We start from the raw sequence: 22,727 nt of genomic DNA, 5'->3' as shown, positions 1-22,727 counted from the left end.
CTGGATAATGGGCCTCCTGGGTTATTAATCTTAACTTGCCCCCAGTGTTTCCATTTCCTTTTATTTTCTGAGAAAGTTCAAGTTTTTTTTTTAATTTCAAGTTTTTAGTTAAATTCTAGTTAGTTAACATTTGGTGTAATACTGGTTTCAGGAGTAGAATTTAGTAATTCATCACTTATATGGAACACCCAGTGCTCATCACAGAAACTTCAACTTTATATTCTAAATCTTCTATTGAATTATTCAACTATGCTATCATATTTTCTAAGAGCTTTTTATTTTTTGAAAGCTCCCTTTTTCGTTTCCTACTCTTGATTCATAGCTACATCTTTCAGAATATATTTTTTTCTTTTGACATCATCTTGGATAGTCTGTTCCCTCTAAGTGCTTTTTTCCCGAAAACTGTTTTCTTCCTCTTATGTGATAGGTTTTCCTCAGAGATTTTATGTCTTGGTTGTTTTATCATTATTATTAGCATAGGACTGTAAGATGAACTGTGAGCTCTGGATGCATGGGGTGGTGGGCATGTTAACTATGATTTTCATGTCGGGATCTATTTAGGTCTTTCCACCTGAACTGGCCAGATTGCAGAGAGAAGACTTCGAATATTGTTGGGATGGGAAGGTCTGGCTGCCAGGATTCAGTGAGAGAAGGAGGACACTGGTCTTTGTATCTAGTATGTAAATATTCTGAGTAAGGTTGCCTGCCATCTGGTGTTCCAGTGTCCTTTAGTTCAGAGGCCCCCTTTAACATACCCGAAATAAACAAGCACACACTTAATGAAATCAGATCATATGTGCATTTTTAAAGAAAATTTACTTTATATTTTATTTGCATAACATTTTTGTGTTTGCATAGTGAAAAGAACAGAGTCACAAGACTCATGGTCTGGCTCAACCACCAACTTGCTGTGTGAACAGGGTAAATCTCTTAACCTGGCTAAACCCTTATTTCCTCATCTGAAAAATGGAAATGATAATACTATTTTACAGAACTGCTAAAGACTGACTGAGATTGTTATACTGTTGTCCTCTCAAGTAACTGCTGAATATAATCTATACTTTGCTATTGCTAACCCCTTGTTCATCATCTCAATGCTAACTGTTCTCAGTAAATGCATTAAGACAACAGGTACCAAAAGTGACACTTTAATTTTGAATACTAACAATAGCAAAAGAGAAACTCAATAATGGCCCTATCCTTTATTTTTAGAATACTGGTTTTTAAAATACTTATTTATACTATCCCATCAGGAATTCAATTTTATTTAAAGATTTTTTTTCCTTAAACCTACTCAAAATGGATACCTACATATGTGAAAAAACCAAGATTACACATGTAGCTGCTTTACAGTTTCCCCTCTGGTACAGTATAAGTAAAATACATATCACGGGCAGTTAAATACGTCCCCCCTACATCAGGGATGATCATATATATGAGTATTAATTTATTATGCATGATCCCTTATGTAAAAAAAAAAAATCACAGGTATATTATACTGCTTGTCAAGAATACATACACATGGTAGTCACATCTAGACACACACACCCCTCTAACAATATTTCAACCATTATCAGTATCTTCTGTATGACCCCCTGCAACTATTATAATTGAAAACACAAAACTCCCTTTTAAGGCAATTCTGGATGATCCTGTATTATAAAATACTTGTGTTAAGCAAAACTGCATGTATGTACTGAATCCAAACACACTGCCTTTAACCCCTCAAAGTACTACTCTTAAAAGTTAAACAAAATTTTTATACATTATAAAAAAATTTAAACTGCTCTGAAACCCTCCTTTGCTAAAAGTTACATATATCACACCACTCCAGCAAGAGATTAATAAATAAGGATTAAATATTCTATTTTACAAAAACATACAGAATGGCCAATGTCAAAGTGAAAGGCTTATTTGATAATTTTTTTATCAAATTATGTTCATTAAGAAGGAATAAAACATGGTATAAAATAAGAAAACTATCACTAAATTTATCCCTCTGAAGATAATCACATGAGTTGTTATCTAAAAATATCATGGCACCCTTGTTACAATATGTTTTTAAAAGACTGTGTTTCCTGGAACTAGAGGACTATTTGTCTCATAGCTTTTATTAAGCAAACTTGATATAACCACCACACAGTGGCAAGAGATAGAACAGCTGTTTCCAGCTACAGAAAATATTGAATTCTACCTTAAAGTACAGATTATTTGAGATATAACCCATAGAAGTTAAAGTAAATCATAGTGTAGTTTGTACTGAACTTAAGATATTTTTGCTGATTTCAATGGAGTATAGTCATTTTCCTGTCATTTGAGATCAGTTTTTGTTGTTTAGTAACTATTTTCATGTCCAGCCAAGATGTAAAGATTGCTGTGTGCAGTAGGATTTTCTGTTGGCCTGCTTTCCAAAACGACAACCCTGCAATTAAACCAAAACAAAAGGCTTGTTTAAAAGTAAAAACAGAGACTGCATGCTTCATTCAAATACTAATATCAAACCAGGAAAGAATATCATTGTTCATATTCTCATAAAGATCACAGGTGCACTGTCAAATTCAGCTTTACACTTCATAGGTTAAAAACAAAACTGAATAACAACTGTATGAATTTATGAATATAAAATACTCAAAACATTTCAGGATAGTCTCATCATCTTACTCCAATTAAAACCAAATTTGCTTACTCGTATTTGCCAATAAAAAGTATAATAAAGCTTTAGAATACAATTGATTCTAGAACAACATTAGGGTTAGGGGCACTGACCCCCTGCACAGTTGAAAATCCATGTATAACTTTTAACTCCCTGCAAACTTAGCCTACTGCTGACTCGAAGCCTTACCGATAACATGAACAGCTGACTACCACATATTCTGTATGCTTTATGCATCTACATACTGTATTCTTACAGTAAAGTAAGCTAGAGAAGAAAGTTATTCAAAAAATCCTAAGAGAAAATACATTTACAGTACTGTACTGTATTTATTGAAAAAAATCTGCATATAAGTGGACCCGTGCAGTTGAAACCTGTGTTGTTCAAGGGTCGATATACACTAACAAGAAGGGGGTGAACGAAGAGCGTAGAGAAGAAAACAGGAATCTAAGAGGCACCCATCCAAACAGTGATTCTGTGACCAGCCTGAGCTGGAAGACCGGAGGTTTTTCGTCCTTGCCTCACAACTGATGCCTATTACCGTAGCCAATTTTGCTGCAGTAACAACTTTGGGTGGGAAAATAGGAAGGGAGGGGTATTTTATTAATTGTAGAGGTAGACAATATAGACTTTGAAGAACAAAAGCTACTACATTTGTTTCCTAAGATGGCACAGTTTTGGAATTTGTCTTTCATTTTGATCAGAGAGACCACATAATTCCTTCTACTTTAGACTGACTTCAGAAACGGAGTCAAATGTTTTCGGATACAAAATGATACAAAAATGTCAGGAAGTGCATATTCTTTTGGGTTTATGTAGTGATAGTTAATAGAAAATAACAAACCAGGAACAAATGATGAAAATTAAGGGACCTGAAATATGTCATGGTACTAGGGGCATGAACACACTGTTTTGGCTGACTATATCTCTAGAATCACGGTCCTCACACTGGTGGGAAGATTGCTGAATCGAATAGTTAAATTCTTCTCTATCTCAATAAAGATACAAGGAAATTTCTCTAAGTTGCTGAGCCTTCTAAGAATCTTGTTTGAAACAGTTACAGGGTGATAATATAATTAAGAACACAACTACTGAACTCCTTTGGTAATGAAATTAAAACAACCAAACTATTACCTGTCTGATCCCAATAAGCGGAAAACTCTTGTTTCATCTGAAATCTCCTGGGTAACCTATGAAAAGAAAATACCTATAGTCATACCTTCATCCCCATATTATTTAAATCATAATTTAAAAACCATTTAGACAGAGCAATTTTTGATAGGCTCAATTCCTCAAATGATATAAATTTTAGTAAGTTTTTTTTTGACTGCCTTATTAAGAAATAAATGAACATTTATGGAACATCTGGTATTGGTCAGGTACTTTCCTTAAGAGAATTCTTTGTGATATATAATTCCCATATTATTGGGGAAAAAAACCACTAAGGCTCAGAGAAGTTGAATAACTTGCTTAAGATTATATAACTGGTAGACCCAGGATTTCAATACAGGTTTGCTGAACCGCAGAGCCCCTACTCTTTTTTCCTTTCCCTCAGTGCAGATGCTTGACGTGGCACCCCATAGCCCACCTGAGTTCCACAGAGCTGTACTCCCAAGTACTAGTGTCTTACTTCAGTGTTATCTATGGTATTCCTCTGCTCTGTTTTCTCCAAAGCTGTAGAAGGTACACAAACTCATGTGCAGGTACTATTCCAAAGTGTGGGGAGTTTATATCCCTGGGAATAACACTTAATCAAAAGAGACAGCAGTTGGTGTATAAATGCACCAGCCTTCCCACCTTCAAATGAGTCTATTTTGAAGTATGCTCTATATCCTTCCTTAGGTGGTCCCTTTACGGTTAAGCCCTGGCACGCATAGTGGGAACCAGTTTATTAATATACTCTTTTTTTTGTGGTTGAATGGTTGAGTAGTACTTTATGAATATCACAGCTAGGCGCAAATGAAGGATGAGAACACAAAAAGAAAGAGGTAAGCAAGATGAGTTAAAAATAGGAAATAGAATTTGTACATGATATAGTGAGCAACAGGTATTTTCTATAGATTTTTAACCACAGGAGTGACACACTGAGAAAAGCATCTAAGGACAATTAATTTTATGGCAGTAAGTAGGACTACAGGTTTCATTAAATGCAGGGACGTGGTAACATTTAGTGACATGAGTAACTAGATAAACTGATATATTCAAAGACAGCTGATTTATGCTATTTTCTCTTGGAAGCATTCTGACTCCATATTCATGTAAGAGGTACAAATAATCAGTCACATATAAATATGAGCATGGATAAAACTAAAGATAATTCAAATAGAAGACTTTCAGTTTTAAAATAAGTCCAAAAATGTGTGAGACAATTGTGTAGAAGAATTACACGGGTACTCATATGAGTAGGAAATGTTAGGATCATCTTAACTATTAGGATTCATCTTCCAGGTCCCTCTCCTGCATAAAATGTAGCCTGATTATCTCAACTAGAAGTGATTTTTGAAGACCCTCCCTTCAAATCCAGACTCTGCCATTTACCTAGCCACTTAACCTGGGCAAGATACTTAACCACTCTGTGCCTATAAAAAATGGGACTATGAGGGGCGCCTGGGTGGCTCAGACGGTTAAGCATCTGCCTTCGGCTCAGGTCATGATCCCAGGGTCCTGGGATCTAGCCCCACATCGGGCTCCCTGCTCAGCAGGGAGCCTGCTTCTCCCTCTCCCTCTGCCTGCCACTCCCCCTGCTTGTATTCTCTCTGTCAGATAAAAAAAAAAAAAATCTTAAAAAAAAAAAATGGGACTATGAATAGTACCTAACCCCACTGGATTATTAGCTTTAAATAAGCTAATACTTGTAAAGTGCCTGGAACACGGATGGTCTAAAAGGTTTGATATTTATAATTATGCTTCATTATGCCTTACAGTGTTATAATAATAGTGTCTTGCATGTTGTTGGTACTCAATAATTACTTACTAAATGAGTTAATTTTCTTAGATTTTTCCTTAGTGCTGTGATCTAATACATATTAACTTAAAATTTAAAAAATAGTATTAAAAAAGAAGCTATACATTTATAGATTATGGAAAAGACTTACCAAATTTAGAGAAGTTTAGCAACCTTGGCAACCACATTTACAGATTACAAATTAGAGAACTGAAATTGTACAAACTCATGTTTGACAATTCCTCATGGCCACTGAGAATCATACAATGAATACAAAATAAAATTATCTGAAGGGAAAATACTGGCAATTTTGCTCTACCAGTTCAAAGCATTAAAGGCTCTAAACAGAGTAATGTGGGTTCAGAAAGAAAATGCATAAAATGAATGTTTCAACATTTAAAATCTTTTGTGGGAATCACAGGAGGTAATGTGAGAAGCCTTACCTCATCTGATTTGAAGCTTTTACCCTGCATTCCATGTTTCCAGAAAGCCAACACACTATCTTGAAGGCATACTAAAAAAGATGAGAGAGAACTGAAACTAAAATAAAGCACAGAGTAATTCATTATACATTTTCCTTTACTGTTTTAAATAAATTCTAATGTAAATCTCTCAAGTGCTTGGTGCAAAATTCCACTGTCTAGACCATCAGTTCCCAACATTTTTGTGGCTAAGCCATGCCTAAGCTCAAATAATTTATTGAGGCAGGGTCATGCAAGTTTTCAAAAATATATATAACAGGCATTCATTTAAACATGAGCTAACTTCTACTGAGCTGGATATCAACATATTAATTTCTCTTTCATATGCTATCTTTTGTCTTAGATGAATAAAAAAACATACATATTTGTTTTTTTGGATCAAAAACATGGTTATTTAAATACTGTCATATATTTACAAGTAGCTATTAAGGAAGCATCTTTTTTTTTAAAGATTTATTTATTTATTTTGAGAGAGTGAGAATGTGAGAGAGAGAGAGAGTACATGAGAGGGGGGAGGGTTAGAGAGAGAAGCAGGCTCCTTTCCGAGCAGGGAGCCCAGTGCGGTACTCGATCCCGGGACTCCAGGATCATGACCTGAGCCGAAGGCAGTCGCTTAACCAACTGAGCCACCCAGGTGCCCTAAGGAAGCATCTTTTATTTATATTTACATTTCCCTACTACAAATTTTATTTTAAAATGTAAACCTGTCTTATAATCCAAAATGTACCCACACACTATTTGATCTGTGAGCCAGTTCTTATTCGGAGGGGCTCCCAGTTACAGTTCTCACTGCTGCAGCCTTCAGCATTCCCACCCCCACCCACCTCAGGCCTCTGGAGTCCCCTGGGCCTTTCCCCCGGACTTGCAGGCCCCACTGTCCACACAATGGTTCACCACCAAGCTTGCTCACCTTCCTAATGGCTTTGGATTCAGGGGTGACCATGACCCCAAAGTGTGGCCACCACATGACACGCCACAATCCCTCCTGCTCCCTACCCATCTCCCCTGTTCCCCTGGTGTGGCCTGAAGGTCTTGGAGGGAAACCCGTTCTTGTGCCTTGTCCATCTCTATCTTCTCCTTGGTTTCAAGCAATAGGCCTGGGCCCACTGAGGCACCCTTATGGGGTAACTCAGAGGTTTAGAAATAGAGTAGGCAGGTCACACAATTGTAGGGGAAGAGAGCAGGCCCTTCCTGGCAGGGGGCTGCAGTCATTAAAGTGTAGTCAGTGAGGGAGAGAGCCCATTTGATTTTGGAGAGTTAGCCACATGCCCCACACAGTAAAGGTAAAGAGAGAAAGTGATTGAAGCATTTTGTTTCTTACTAGAATACGGACTCTGTAAAAAGTTAACGTAAGAATGTTCTGGGAATATAAATTAGCTCAATAAAAATAAAAGTATTTTACAGTAACAAATCACATGTTTCACTAACTGTGACAAATAAAAAGACTCAGTTACTGGTTTTATTTTTAAAAGGTGATTTAAAGGGACTCTTTTTTTACCCAGGAGGATCCTTGTAATTATTTCCAAGTTCACTAGCAAGGAGAGATGGTAGCTTAAGAGGAACAAACTTCTGTGTAACAATTAAAATTTCCTAAAATATGTGACACATGTGAAAAAGTTTAGGTACCAGTATGTTTCAGTTAAAATGAAAAGGAACTAAAGATCTGTATGTCAGAATCCCTATTGAAAATATTAAATCTTGGAAACTGGTATGCAATATCCAGCACATAAAGGAGTAAAAGAAGAAACTAGTTTCAAAATTCCTTTTGTCTGGCCATCTACAGAATGTTTAGGTTTCCTGCTTCAATAAATTAAAAATTTTCCAATTGCAAGCAAATTACTTTTATGTAAAATGTTTACACAGAGGGATGAACGTACTTTGCAAAAGGGCAAAATTCCAGTTGAGAAACCATTAAAATATTTAATAGATGAAACAGAAACTTTCTAAATGAGAAACATATTTTTAAAAGAATATACATTTAATTATGAAATACATGTACTTTTTACGGCACAAATAAAAATTGCCAACATTGTTTTTAACTATTTTTGACTTATAGTAGAGTCACATCATATATTGTTCAAAATGTTTCCAGTTATGGTATTTTTTTCGTAAGTTCTATCACCCCTGGGAAAATATTTACTGACATATAACCATAGAGGATGCAAACAACAATAAAATATAATAATTTTTATCATAAAAGCAATGAGTATTACACAGAGTAAAATACTCATTGGCAAGGAAGCAAATTAAAATGACTTATTAGTTTCCAAGTCCTATGGGAAACTGGTTATTTATCTATTTATTTAAAGATTTTATTCGTTTGACAGAAAGAGACATAGTGATACAAGCAGGGGGGAGTGGGAAAGGGAGAAGCAGGTCTCCCGCTGAGTAGGGAGCCTGATTCGGGCCTCGATCTCGGGACTCTGGGATTATGACCTGAGCCGAAAGCAGACGCTTAACAGTCGACTGAGCCACCCAAGCGCCCCGGAAACTAGTTATTTATAATATAAATGAACCTAAAAGCAATAACCATCAACCCACCAACCTGAACTTTACATGGCAAAGAATCAAAGCATATCTAACACCATTAAACACATCACACAAATACCTTCATGATTTGGAAAAAAACTGGGAGTACATAATTCACTTCATGCAGCAAAAGGAACAATGAACAGAAATTTTAAAAATGATTTCAAGTTTTAACTACCCAGGAAACAACAACAGAAGATTTATTAAGGTCTAGACCTGCACTGTGCAATATGATAAAGCAACTGGCCACATGTGGCTATTAACATTACAATTACATTAAAATTTAAAAAAAAATTAAAATTAAAATGTAGCACTAGCCATGTTTCAAGTACTTAACAGGTGTGGTTAATGACTACTATATTTAAGAGCACACAGAACATTTCCACATCACTGAAACTTCTATGAGACACTGCTGGTCTAGACAACCCCAAGTATGGAATAAACAAAAAATCAAGTATTCTAAACACATTATTAAAAAACAGAGGCTTAGGCAAAATAGGTGGAGGGGATTAAGAGGTACAAACTTCCAGTTATAAAACAAGTAAGCCACAGGGATGTAATGTACAGTACAGGGAATACAGTCAACATCACTGTAGTAACTTCGTATGGTGACAGATGGTAACTAGACTTATTGTGGGGATCATTTCATAACGTATAAAAATATCAAATGACTATGACATATATCTCAAACAGGATACTGTATGTCAATTATACTTAAATTAAAAAAAAAAGCAGACTTACCTACAGATTCAATGCGAAAATCAAAACTTAGCTCGGAGGCCAGTTTCTTACTTGATTTTAGTTTTCCTTGTAGATTTACAATTTTTACAAATTCTTAAAAAAAAGAAAAAGCAAGTCAAAACTGGAAATACAAATCTGCTAAAATAAATGGAACTTGGTAAGTGGATTTTATATGGATATAGAACAAATATTCTTAATAAAGTTCAACTATTTATTACCATGATTCAAGTGTGCCCACTGAAAAACTGTTATTAATATGTGCAAAACTATCTGTTTTATAAGATATAAGAGTGACTTCTTTAGTAAATAAGGCAATTCCACTGCTATTTTTTTCTTTCCTTTTTTCCTTCTCTTTAGGATTCTCATTTTTTAAAAAGCATGTTTCAAGGTGGCGACCTTAGTGCCCAAGTACTTAGCAATTGGAGTTGATATTTTCCCTCACAAATTATATAACATATGATAAGTAATATTTGTAGTAATCTAAAACTTTAGTATATGAATAATATTGTATAGAGGTACACAGGGGCAACAAACAGTACTTCTCAAGGGTCATAATTTTTTTTTTTTTTAAGATTTTATTTACTTATTTTGACAGAGATAGAAAGACAGTGAGAGACGGAACCCAAGCAGGGGGAGTGGGAGGGGGAGAAGCAGGCTTCCCACTGAGCAGAGAGCCCAGATGCGAGGCTTGAGCCCAGGACCCTGGGATCATGACCTGAGCCGAAGGCAGATGCCCAACGACTGAGCCACCCAGGAGCCCCAAGGGTCATAATTTCTTATAAGTAAATTCGAGGATGGTGAGTATACACAAATCTATTTTTTATCTATTTGTTTTTAATTTAACCATCTTTAGCTCTGATTTGGAAGACACCTCTCTGCATTACTTTCTTATCTGTCTACCATGATTTGTGATTATAGTCCTATCTCTTCTGCCGCTTACTAAAATTGATTTATACTGTATAGTTGACAACTCACTTTTAAAGTCTCATTCTGCTCCCTTAAAAAAACTCCAAAGCTCAAGAAAGTCACCTTTCCATTTACCTTGAATAACTGGCAAATGGAGGGCCTCGCTAATCAAAGGTTTTTAACGTTTTTTGATAAAATACATAAATCAACAAAATGAAAACTAAGCACATTTTCCTTAGATGAATCAGAAGGTTTTTAGGGATTTTGGCATTAAAGACTCAACATTATTAATATTAAATTCTGATTATTTGCTTAATCAGTACTGAACTTCCTACTTGTTTGGATAAAAAAGAATTTATCAAAATCACTTAAACGTAACAGAATAACACTCCAATCTTACCAGTAGTCAAAGAATCCAAAGTACTTAAAGAAAGGATGATGGGTGAATGAAACAATTTGGGTTTTGGTTCACTCTACAGTATTAGTTGATCTTTATGATTATGTAAGGCAAATCCACTAGGGAACTCTTTAGAGAATAGGAATTAGGACAAAAATACAGGCAAATTCAGTAGTAGAACAATTTTTAAAATTACCCTGAACACCTCTGGACACGTCCAGTAATTTAAAAATACTGAAATGGATCAAACATAGCAACGGTTGCCAAGTTTTAAGTGTAATTTTAAGTTTGGGTGAATTTCACCTTGCATGATTTACTGTATAAAAATAAGGTGAGTTTTAGGAACCTGACTTCTTTGAAAATTGAAATAATTCCTGTTTTTGTTGTTTTTTCTGCTTCTCCACTGCTTATAGTACAACATATTTCTATCAATAACATCTCTCCCTGCATCAAAAGAATTATGAATAGCAGATGAAGGTGTCAAATCTGTCTGTACATTAGACTCTCACTTCTACATGATTCCAAAAGTTCATGTTATATGACAAAGTGACCATACTAGTATAACCTTCTATTTTTTCCATTAATTAAAGTAAGGTAGGAAAAAAACTCTCAGTTTTATAAGAATTTTATACAGAATAGTTTTATACAAAATTTTACCCCAGGGTTATGGCAAGCTGTCCTAATACGTTTCCAAGTAGGTCAAACAAAATAAAAAAAAAGTCACAGAGAACAGTATTAACAAACAGATCAATTAATTACTGTATCTGTAGCCAATTTAGGTTTTTCATCAATAAAAAAAGCTACTTTTAAGGCAGAAAAGGGAAAATCTTGAATTATAGTTTAACAGAATTAATTCCACGAAAAGATGTTATATCAAGTAGTATACTCAAACTTTAAAAGTGTACTTACTATCTAAACACACTAAAACAGTATCTCTCTCCAACTGTGTTACGTGAATGGAATCTAACTGTTGGCTGCCTTGGAAGGAGAAAAAAAAAACAGGGTTATTGTTACACAACATGCTTTAGAAACCAAAGCTTAGAAAAGAAACACAAATGCTGAATTTTTTTCTTTCATTTAAAACTAGTCTTTGAAATTTAACACAGAAATTGTATTTTGTAATTATGTTATCTTTCAAAAAATGTATGTAGGTCAACTTAGAACAGACCTAAGTCCTAAGCATAGCTAAGTGAGCTGAGAAAAACTCAACTTTGCATTTAATTAATACCTCAACTAGTTATAGAAAGGTTACAAACTTAAAATGAAGCCAAGGGTAAATATGAGGAAGAAAGTAAATGCATGCTATACAATGACTAGATTTTGCTGTGTATTTTACAATAGCCAATGGGAGGAGGGAAGCAAGATCAGTTAGGTGAATCACAGCATCTGAAATAAAAATAAGCCAGTAATTCAGAAAAATCAAAAAGATTAATGAAATTATTATCAGAGAGAAACCTTTTTGGTGTTGGTATATGTGTGCGTATGTATAAGTGGGACTTCCTTTATTAAGAGGCCACAGAGTAACATAATGGACAATACTGTCAACAACATCTTTCCATGAAGCAACTTTCATAACTTTGCTGATATTCATGGGGCTGCTTTGCTAACAGGTGTGATGACATTTTTGTAAAACATTTTGGTAAAACAACTCATTTCAGGCACTCAGTTTGCCTGAATGGTCTAGCAAGCACTGAGCAGGGGGGAGGAGCAGAGGGAGAGGGAGAAGCAGACTCCCTGCTGAGGAAGGAGCCCGACGTAGGGCTGGATCCCAGGACCCTGACATCATGACCTAAGCAGAAGGCAGCTGCTTAACCGACTGAGCCACCCAGGTACCCCTAGAGCAGTCATTTTTAATTACATCTCTTTGGGAAGCCCTCTCCCTTAGAAACTGCACATTTGAACATAAACAAACGTTTTATATATTACTTTGGGGCTTGTGGACCTTTCAAAAAGCCCATACAAAGTGAAGCATTTAGATCTACAGAACTGAGACCTCAGTCAACACTCCAAAATAGTTTTTCTCAGTAAATCTATATACATGCCTTTATTCAACAAATATTTATTGAGTGCTGATAATATGCTAGGCATCACCCTTTGGAGATAAAGACATTGCAATGATAAGTTAAACTAAGACTGAAAGAGTCTTGGAATAGGAGTTCATTTTAACTGGTACAACTGTTGCTAACTCAAGGCCTGACCTCAACAATGAACACAGATGGGAGGCAAAAATGGAGAAACCTAATAAGGACCACCTCTGCTTGAGGGTGATTTGAATGATTACCCTTAAGCAGAGTTCTGGCTTTCCTCAGAAAGTAATTCTGAGGGGCGTCTGGGTGGCTCAGTCGGTTAAGCATCTGCCTTTGGCTCAGGTCATGATCCCAGGGTCCTGGGATGGAGTCCCACATCAGACTCCTTGCTCAACGGGAAGGCTGCTTCTCCCTCTCCTCCCCACTTGTGTTCTTTCTCGCTATCTCTGTCTCTCTCTCAAATAAATAAAATAAAATAAAATAAAAAGTAATTTCGGGTCTGCCTTAATTTTAGCCTAGACAATGTTAAAAGTGGGTAGAATAGTACCCTCAGGCATTAAAAAAACAAAGCAACAACCCCCCCCCAAATTCAAAAGAGGACTAACTGTCTACCCTTGAGCAATGCAACCTCTTAATATATCACACAGAAGAAAGTGGTTGCAAATACAGATAACTGTATGAAATACCTTGCTCTATACCACTATTATATACTAACCAGTAAAAAAAAATAAAAGTTGGGGCTGTCTGCCAAAAATGATCTTGGTTTTTAAATAAACTGATCTATAACTCTTCTTTTTAGCATAACTATGTAATAGAAACATGTTTATGTTTGGGCTGTTTATATTTCATGATAAAAAACAATGTCATTTGCATCATTCTGTTAGCTATACAGAAGGTGGTGCTTCTAACTCAACTAAAAGTGTTTAAACAATAAATTAAGAAGAAAGGTGGAGTATAGGTGGGGTTGGGAGGGTAGAGAATACAATCTTATTTTACTGGAAATTATGACTTGGTCCATAAAGAGAGTGATCATAGACAATCCAGCGCATGCTGGAACTGGCTTGTACTGGGTTGTTAAATATTCAGGAATTTTGTGAGCCACATGAAATCAGGTTTGGTAGTTTGAAATATTCCCTTGGTGGGAGTATTTATACCACAGAAACTGACAACTGCTATGTCAGGCTTCTCTGTACCCCAAATGTAGTTAAACATTTATCAGAACACCACTGGTTCATACTGATGCTTATTCTCAAAGTGATATTGGTGTGGTTCTACATTAACTTCAACAGCTGGGTTGTATAAAGAGTTCTTGTAATTTAGCCTACAAATGAGCAAAAGATATAGTAAGATATTTAATAAGAACAAGCATCAAACTTGATGCCTGTAACAAATTTCTTCACAAGGTAATAAGGAAATATAACAGTGGTAAGTAATGAAACAGTTCTGACTGAAGCTTGCTTGACCTCATATGTAAAAAAAAGACTTGATAAATATAGGGTTACAGATGATCAAATAAGATACTAGCACAATAAACATTAAAGGATCCCCTTCATCTCACTTATTATGTAGATTTTTAAAAATTTGTGGTTGATTTGTTCCAATTTTAAAGTTTAAGAATAAACTTCCCAACGTTTTCAGAGCTTTCAGTGAGACACATATGATAAATCCTAGGCTAATGAACTATTGTTAAAAAGCACAAGAGCTATTTCCCAGTATCTTTAAATGGTAAAGCTTGGAGGTCATACATGAGAAGCTTCTAGTCAAGTCTGAAAAGCACTTGAACCTAATGATTCTAGGAAGTGTGGGGGGGAAAAACTTATAGGAAAGAGGTAAATCTCTTTGCTTGAGAAGCTGATAAATTTGAAAAATGTCTTAGAAAATTTAATTATTTAGTAAGTTCAAAAATTAACTGATAACAACTAAGACCTTTGTATGTCAGGAATCATTAAAATTTTTCTTGGTAAAATAATTTGTATCAATTGCCTCAGGCATATAGAGATCATAAACAATATGTACATGTTCCTCTGGACTTACTTGGGAAACTATGTTGATTGACTCTTTGAACCAGCCCATGCTAATGGAGCTTATTCTGCTTCTTTTATATGCAAAAGCATCAGTATTTTAACATAAGGTTAAAAACACTTACCTGCGCCAATTTCTGTAAACCATGAAGATGCAGAGTTCAAATTGATTGTCTCAAACTGAACAACCTGATTTGATTCGGTGCCCTTGCTAATAGCTACACAGACCATAGGATATTCCTGTTCTGGTATTACCAGCATTTCAAAAACATTCAAAGGACTTGGCAAAGGAAAATCAAAGTGCTGCAAAAAATAAACAGAAGTATAATTTAGAAACAATCTCCCCATTCATACTGTTGAATAAAGCCAAAAGAAAGGCTTTCATTTTCTCCTTGATTGATCTACTTCTAAAAATGACTACCTCTAAAATGATCACGGTAAGGTTGAGTTTTCTATAAAAATATGTTTTAGAGAATTGGCCAGATTCATCTTTATGGCTGTGATGCTTCTGTAAGTTAACTAACATAAGTTACAGAAGAAACCTTAACAAGAATACAAAAACCCCTAAACCAAGTAAACACCCATAAATAACTGTAAATGTGTGGAGTAGCATAGTAGCATTGAGATCATATAATTTTAAGCATTTTATTTTTGGGGGGGGAGGGGCAGGCAGAGAGGGAGAGAGAATCTTAAGCAGGCTCTATGTTCAGGGCGGAGCCCGACATGGGGCTTCGTCTCAAGACCCTGAGATCACAACCTGAGCCAAAATCAAGAGTCTGACACTCAACCGAATGAGGCACCCAGGCACCCTGAGATCATATAATTTTAGCTTCCGTTATACACTAGGGTTTTCTAAAGAAGAAAACTATAAACAAAGTAATACATACCTTTATCAACATGAATTTCTGCATTGGCTCATACCACTGAAGTAAAACAATTCCAGACTGTAAAGCTCCACAGAGGTATTTATGTCCTGTGTAAGGGTTTCTGACTGGAAAGAAACAAAGCAAAACAGACACAACCAAAACACTGAACACCTTGATACGAAAACACAATTAGTTTAGTTCATTAAAAGCAACAACTGAGTTATGCTCATTTAAGAGCTAACTTACTTTCTTTATAAAGGCAGTGCTGATATATGGGAAAAACAATGAAATGTGGCTTGCCATTGATACCAAAATATGGATGGAAGAAACTATCTGAAGTGATTATTTAGCTGATAAAGAAAAATGATTGTTTCTATTCACAAGGATGATAAGAGTAAGTAAAGAAAAAGGATGTTTTTTCTTTTGGCTTTGTTACCCTTTCCTTTTCACTTTCTTACCTCAATTTTAAATTATATACAATTACTTCTAAACATCTTTATGTTAAACATAGGAACCTGCTACAAGGGACAATATTTTAAGCACTAAAACACCTAAAAACCTTCTACAAGGGATAGTATTTTAAGCACTAAAACACCTAGAATGCAACCTAAAGAGCTGTTTTTTAAGTAAACTAACTGAAACAGAAAGTCTAGGAAGCAACTGAAATCTATGATTTCATTTTTGGTATAGTAGTTTACTTAAGGTAAGATGAAAATAACTATTTTACATTTTACTAAAGATGTAACATTCTTGACTCAAATCTACAAAAAATCGTAATTGGTCTTTCCTTCTCCCCAGTTTGACTCCCATCAACAATTATATGTATTGATTACATGAGTAGTTATTTGCAAATAAGCTGTATCTTAATATATTTATGAGTTTATATCTTAAGATTGTAAGCTTCTAAGACCTTTCTTGAGTCATAGATCTTGGGATTCTGATAACAGATATGGACCTAATTCTCCCTGGAAAAATGCTTATGAAATTTGTTTATAACTAAGAAAGTATCCTATGGAACCATGCAGCATGAAGATCAATGAGTAAGCTCATTGCTTCAACAAACAGAATTAAACAGGAAGTTAAGAGCCCAGGATCTGAAGTCATGGACCAGGTCTGATCCCAGGTTCTGTTTCTTACTAGCGATGTAACAAATATCATGGAGTTGATTGATGGTTAAATGAGGTAAAATAATTATATAGTAAAAAATTTAACCTTGCTCCAAAAGAAGTCTGGCCTTTGTCCCCCCTTTTGGGAGGTAATCTCTAAGCTTTAGGAATGTCATGTTTGATAGGAGTGTCTTTGTTTGCCTAGGGCCTTGGGTCACTGAATAGTCTAATAATATGATCTCAAGTGGGGGCTTGGGGAAGGGGAAGGACAGTCATGCCGAAAAGACCAGCAATGTGATTTAGGATTTAGGCTTTAGGTCATGCAGTATCAAATGACCTTCAGAGGGATTGGATATTGAGATCAGCCATGTGGACAATCAAGCCTCTGTGAGGGGAGCCCTAATAAAATCTCTGAGTATTGAGGTTGCAGTATGCTCCCTGGATGGCAATGCTCCATGTGTATTGTCACACACCACTGCCAGGAAAGTAACACTGTCCATTACTCCATGGGGAGAGAACAACAGAAGCTCTATGTTTGGTGCTATTCCCAGACTCTGCCCTATGCCCGTCTTCTCTTGTCTGATTTTAATTTTTATCCCTTCCCTGTAATAAATCGTTAACTATGAGTATAAGTACTTTCAGTGAGTTCTGAGTCTTCTAGAGAATTTTTTAACATGAGGGTGGTTTTGGAAACCCCCCAGACTTGCACTTGGTGTCAGAAGAGGGTGGTCTTGCGTGGACTGTTCCCTCTAACTTCATAGTTAGCTAAACTCCTATAATAATGTTCGTAAAGCACTAAGCTGTAATGGTTATATAAATGCAAATGTTAAATAAATGGTAAACTAGGATCTTAGCAGAGATACAGCCTCAGGGAGTATGGTTAAAAAACTCTAGGGACACTGTGCTCTGAGAAAGCATTAGGACTGTTATCTCCAAACATTTTTATGCCATGCCCTGCCACACAGTCTTGTGCTTCAATGGCCCCTTAACTACTTATTAAAAACAAATACAAAGCCTACCTTCCTTCCTATTTGATACCTTAAGACTCTCCATGGTCTTAAAGAATTTTAAGAATGTTCAAAATTCTAATCATCCAGTTTGAGAAACAGCGTTTACTCACCTATGCAACATTTGTGGCAGCCTTTTGTGTCAGGAATCTTTGTTGTTAAAGCGAACTTTCTGAAACACAGACAAGGTAAATGTACTCTACTGCAGTGGCTCCCAGTGATTTGTGACCTGGCTACACAGTAGCCAGTCAAGGAGCTTTACAAAACCAATCGTAGTAAACTCTGACCCCCAAACTACCTGATTCTCTAGGACTGAGACAGGGCCTGCGAATCTATATTTATAAAACTTCTATAGGTGGTTCTCCTGGACAGTCAAGCTAAGGAAACACTGATCTTTTGAATTCTATATGAAGTGCACTTTAGTGTAAACTACCTTTCAGAATTAAAACAAAGGAAGTTTTTTAGTGGGCAAGGAAAACTGGTTATTTTAAAAATAGATATTAATGCCCCTCACTCCCAGAAGAGTTAAAATATTTTGTACCTTGGTAGTATGCGGTCTGGAAACCTATGAGTTTGAATATGGGCAGCTAATCCTGGTTTTTTGGCTTGTTCAAACAAAGCTATAAGGTTATGAGAGTAGAGTTGAAAGGTTTTTCCTATAAAAGAAAAACATGTTATTTTTATTAGAATCTTTCACAGCAGAAAAACAAGAATTTTTAAGCAAAAGAAAACATAATTACCTTCTAAAAATAAAGGAGTCCAGAAATGTTCAAAGAGCCAAGTAAAACAGAAAAACATATGAAAAAACAAAAAACAAAAACCCAGTTAATACATTTTGAAAGATAACAGAGTTTTAAGAAAGTAGATAATTATGTTTCCTAATACATGAATTAGGTATATTTTAACTAACAGGTGATCTGGGCAGAATATATATAAGCCTTAATGAAGCCAGCACAGAAAGAAAAAACAGTTAAACACTGTTGTATAGGGGACTGAGTTATAATGAGGAACATGTGAATATTTTAGTATAACACAGGAAATTCTGTAAAACTATATTATATTATCTTCCTGGGATAGACCCATTTATCAAGAATTTATCAAATTACCTTGGTTTAAAATTGTGAAGTCTTAAATATAACAACAGATTAAAATACTGAGAAAAGCAAAGCAAACTAATATTATATGCCATAATACCAGGATAATGGGGCTACAATTTCCATATAATCAAAACTACAGGTGTGTTAAGCAGGGGGAGATAAGGGAAACATCTACTGACTCCTTATTATACACACTATAGTACCATAACAACACAGAACAAGTATTTATCATTTTACTATTAGAAAACATAAATATACTTTTGACCCTTAAACATGAGTTTGAACTCTGTGGGTCTGCTTATATGTGAACTTTTTAAAAAATAAGTACAGTACAGTACTGTTAATGTATTTTCTTTATGATTTTAACATTCTTTTCTCTAGCTTACTTTATTATAAGAATATAGTATATAAAACATATAACATATAAAAATGTGGTAATCAACTGTTTATGTTATTGATAAGGCTTCCAGTCAACTGTAGGCTATTAGTACTTAAGTTTTTGGAGAGTCATAAGTTATAGGGATTTTCAAGTGCTCCGGGAGTCAGCAACCCTAACCTCTGCATTATTCAAGGGTCAACTGTATATGAAAAAGTCTTATAATACAGTATTGAGTCTTATCCTCAAGAAAATTCCCCGTATTTTCTTAGAATGCAAACATTCTGCCTAACACCATACCACACCCTACCTTTCTCCATTCCCCCCCTATATTAGCTAGCGAGGCAGCTAAATACACTTATGTATGTATGTGTGCATGTCCACACAAATGCAGACCCTCAGGCAGAATAATGTTTTTGCCTATTGAGCTCTGCTACTTACCTGCATTCAGTTTTATGGGTCATATTAACTAGAATATGGAAATAACTAATTTATAGGCTAACTTCTCCCTGTTTTCCTATAGTTATTTTATAAATATATAAAATGTATTCTGTGTGGTTTTTAAGCTTATATCCAAAGGCAGGAATGAGCAGGGATAAAAACAGTTAAGAGAGTAAGAGGAAAGTGATTTTATATGTATGCAAATCAGAATTGTTAAACACAATTGGGTTTAAGTTTATTTTTATAAGAGCATATATTATTATTTTGGTAAACAAAAAAACCCTGGGGGAAGCATAATTAAAATCAAAGTGATTAAGTACTTTTTCAAGGACCCCCAGCTTTTTAGAAGTCATTTATGCACAATCAAATAATATGTTCTTTGTAAACACTGTCATCAGCTCATATATACAAATTTCTGAAGAATCTCTATTAGGCAATGGTTAGTGGAAGAGTTCAAGTTATATACACACAGTTAAAATTATAAAAAAGACATTTCTTAGATTAGGCCACAATTCATAATGATCCACCTATCAGTAAGGCTGTATATTGGCATTGACGCTTTAAAACATAAGTAGCAGAAAGGTACCAAAAAGCCTGACAGTACAGTAAATAAGAGCTGGGATATAACACTCACATAGAGAGAAGAAATGAAAAAAAATTTAAGAAATACTAAAATAATTAATTATTTTAAGTAGAGAGAGGGGTGAATGCTATTTTAATAGTTGACAGCATTAGGATTATTAAGAGACAGAAATAATTAACTCTCTTGTACTCTACTATCAGAATGAAAGTAAGCAGCGAACCTCTAGGTAGTCACTTAAATCTAAAATGTAAGAAAATAGGTTTTGGTAGGTAAGAATCGAAAAAAAAAAAGCGCTATATAAGTAAGCTCGAGTAAGCTAAGTGCTCGAGATCATCTCGTTTAATCCTCACCACAGCCTCATAAGGCTGGTATTGTTTCCATCGTCCTCATTTTACAGTTAAGGAAACTGAGGCTGAGAGAGGGTGATCTGTTCAAGAGCACAGAGAAAGGAAGCAGCTATATCCTCTGATACTTTCCCTTCAACTGTTAATTCTTCATGGAAGGCCAATGGTGCTGGGATAGTTGACGGGGAAGGAGTCTGAGCAGAAGTGGACGGCCTCAGGTGACAATCACTGTGATAGTCCTCAGGTGTTTAGGTCCTGGGCAAGTTTGGGAAGTGCTACCTTCACTGAACACAGGTCCTTTCTCAAGGTTTCTTTCCATTCTAAGTTGGTAGAAAACATCTGCAAGCCTCAAAGTTACTATACTATAGTTACCCAAAGTAACAAATAACATTTAAAAATACTGTATATTAAAAGCACATTTCTCTTGTGTCAACTATACTTCAATTAAAAAATTGTATTTCTCTGCTTGTCTATGGTTTACTTTTCATATTAGTTTTGTTATATACATACCTGATAATGACATTAAAGTATTATTGATAACATAGAGCCAAGTACATTTCCGTGGAAATAACTATAAAGAAAAAAAGGTAATTAAAATTCTCCAATTTTCATTCCCTTATGTTTTAACTTCCAAATCCCAACAGTCTGAAATAGTATAAAAATAACTATTTTCTATCTTTTAGTAAATTACCAAAACTTTAGAGGAAAAAAAATCCTATAACATGAACATGTAAAGAGTACAACTTCACCTCCTTAAATATTTAAATCATAATAATTAAAACTGAGACCCATAAAAATTTAAAATTAAAATATTTCTTTTATTCAATATACTCAAACTAATTTCTTGAGTTAAAACTCCTAAGTTACCTGTTCCATCGTTGCCTCATGTAGTTCATTGAGATTCAATGTGTAAATACCATCTTCAGTTCCAAAAATGATGTACTGATCTAAAATAGTTGAAATAAATCACCAGAATTTACTATAATTTTCTGAAATAATTCAATAAAATGTCTTTATACTTTAATGGTTTTTTTTTAAAGATTTTATTTATTTATTTAGCAAGTGCACGAGTGGGAAGAGGGGCAGAGGGAGAGAAAGAATCTCCAGCAGACTTCACACTGAGCGCAGAGCCCAACGATGGGCTTGATCCCAAGACCCTGAGATCACGCCCTGAGCCAAAATCCAGAGTCGGACACTTAACAGACTGAACCATCCAGGTACCCCTTTAATGGTATTGAGAATTAGCCACAGCCAAAGAAAAATTATTTTCTAAAATTCATGCCATCTTCTTTACCTCTTTCTCCAATTCTGATCTCATTTTTTAAAAGCAAATATATTCTCTGTTACTCATTCACTCTGGCTTTAGCTCTTTTTTTTTTTTTAAAGATTTTATTTATTTGTCAGAGAGAGAGTGTGCACAAGCGGCAGGGGGGAGAGGGCAGCAGGCAGAGGGAGAAGCAGGCTCCCCAGTGAGCAAGGAGCCCAATGCTGGACTCAATCCCAGGAGGCTGGGATCATGACCTGAGCCTAAGGCAGCCACCTTAACCGGCTGAGCCACCCAGGTGTCCCTTGGCTTTATCTTACTTAACTTATATAATCCTTCCTTTCAACATAACAATCAGGTCTTAAAATTTTTCATTACAGCTATATATTTTTGCCAGGTATCTCAAATACTCTTGGAAGAAGGAAACTGTAAATTAAAAAGAAATTATAAATCATGACACACCAGAAGCGATAAGTACACCTAAGTGTCCAGATCTTGGTTCCTAAATACTACCTTCCACTAAAAAGAACCAGGGCTGCTTGGAAAAGACAGATTCCAATTCTGGGGCAAGGAAAGTGTAAGATGGGCCTAGAAATTCTGCTGTGCCAGAAAGTAACGAAGTGATCAAATGTTCAGTAAAAGAACATAGGAACTCGCACTGCTCAAAAATTCTGGGACAATTTAAGTGCTAAAATTAATAATAGATCATATCTCACTGAATAAAAATTCGTAAGTTTAAACTAATACATGTACATAAATAAATGGGAAAGAAGGGAAATTGTCTGTAGATCTCAAAAGATTGTCAATGGACTATCAATAAATGCTAAAACCAGTTGGTGGAAGTCTAATGAACAAGAGGATATTTATATAGTCTCAATGTATTCCATACTATTATTCAGCTTAGGAAATTAAGTAATTACTAATTAATTACAAAGAAAAAAAA

General features: G+C 35.2%; 1 protein-coding gene across 1 annotated transcript in view; it reads right to left on the bottom strand.

Moving 5' to 3' along the window:
• Positions 1 to 801: 801 nt before the first annotated feature.
• Positions 802 to 22,727, bottom strand: part of MAP4K5 (mitogen-activated protein kinase kinase kinase kinase 5) — a 108,201-nt gene continuing 86,275 nt past the window's right edge. Inside the window, exons 22-33 of the mRNA XM_028101528.2 lie at positions 21,388 to 21,467; positions 21,031 to 21,091; positions 18,420 to 18,422; positions 18,221 to 18,335; positions 17,793 to 17,851; positions 15,588 to 15,691; positions 14,826 to 15,003; positions 11,562 to 11,630; positions 9,350 to 9,442; positions 6,041 to 6,111; positions 3,788 to 3,843; positions 802 to 2,422 (exon numbers count right to left, since the gene is read on the bottom strand). Of these exons, the coding sequence (XP_027957329.1) occupies positions 2,335 to 2,422; positions 3,788 to 3,843; positions 6,041 to 6,111; positions 9,350 to 9,442; positions 11,562 to 11,630; positions 14,826 to 15,003; positions 15,588 to 15,691; positions 17,793 to 17,851; positions 18,221 to 18,335; positions 18,420 to 18,422; positions 21,031 to 21,091; positions 21,388 to 21,467 (977 nt within the window). The 3' untranslated portion in view covers positions 802 to 2,334. The remainder of the gene's footprint in view (positions 2,423 to 3,787; positions 3,844 to 6,040; positions 6,112 to 9,349; positions 9,443 to 11,561; positions 11,631 to 14,825; positions 15,004 to 15,587; positions 15,692 to 17,792; positions 17,852 to 18,220; positions 18,336 to 18,419; positions 18,423 to 21,030; positions 21,092 to 21,387; positions 21,468 to 22,727) is intronic.

Source organism: Eumetopias jubatus, unplaced genomic scaffold (genome assembly GCF_037043125.1).
Source record: "Eumetopias jubatus isolate StellerSeaLion01/CBP00866 unplaced genomic scaffold, mEumJub1_p1.0 scaffold_7, whole genome shotgun sequence".
Classification (NCBI taxonomy): Eukaryota; Metazoa; Chordata; class Mammalia; order Carnivora; family Otariidae; genus Eumetopias; species Eumetopias jubatus.
Note: the sequence above shows the minus strand (reverse complement) of the source record. Positions and strands in the feature narration are given on the sequence as shown.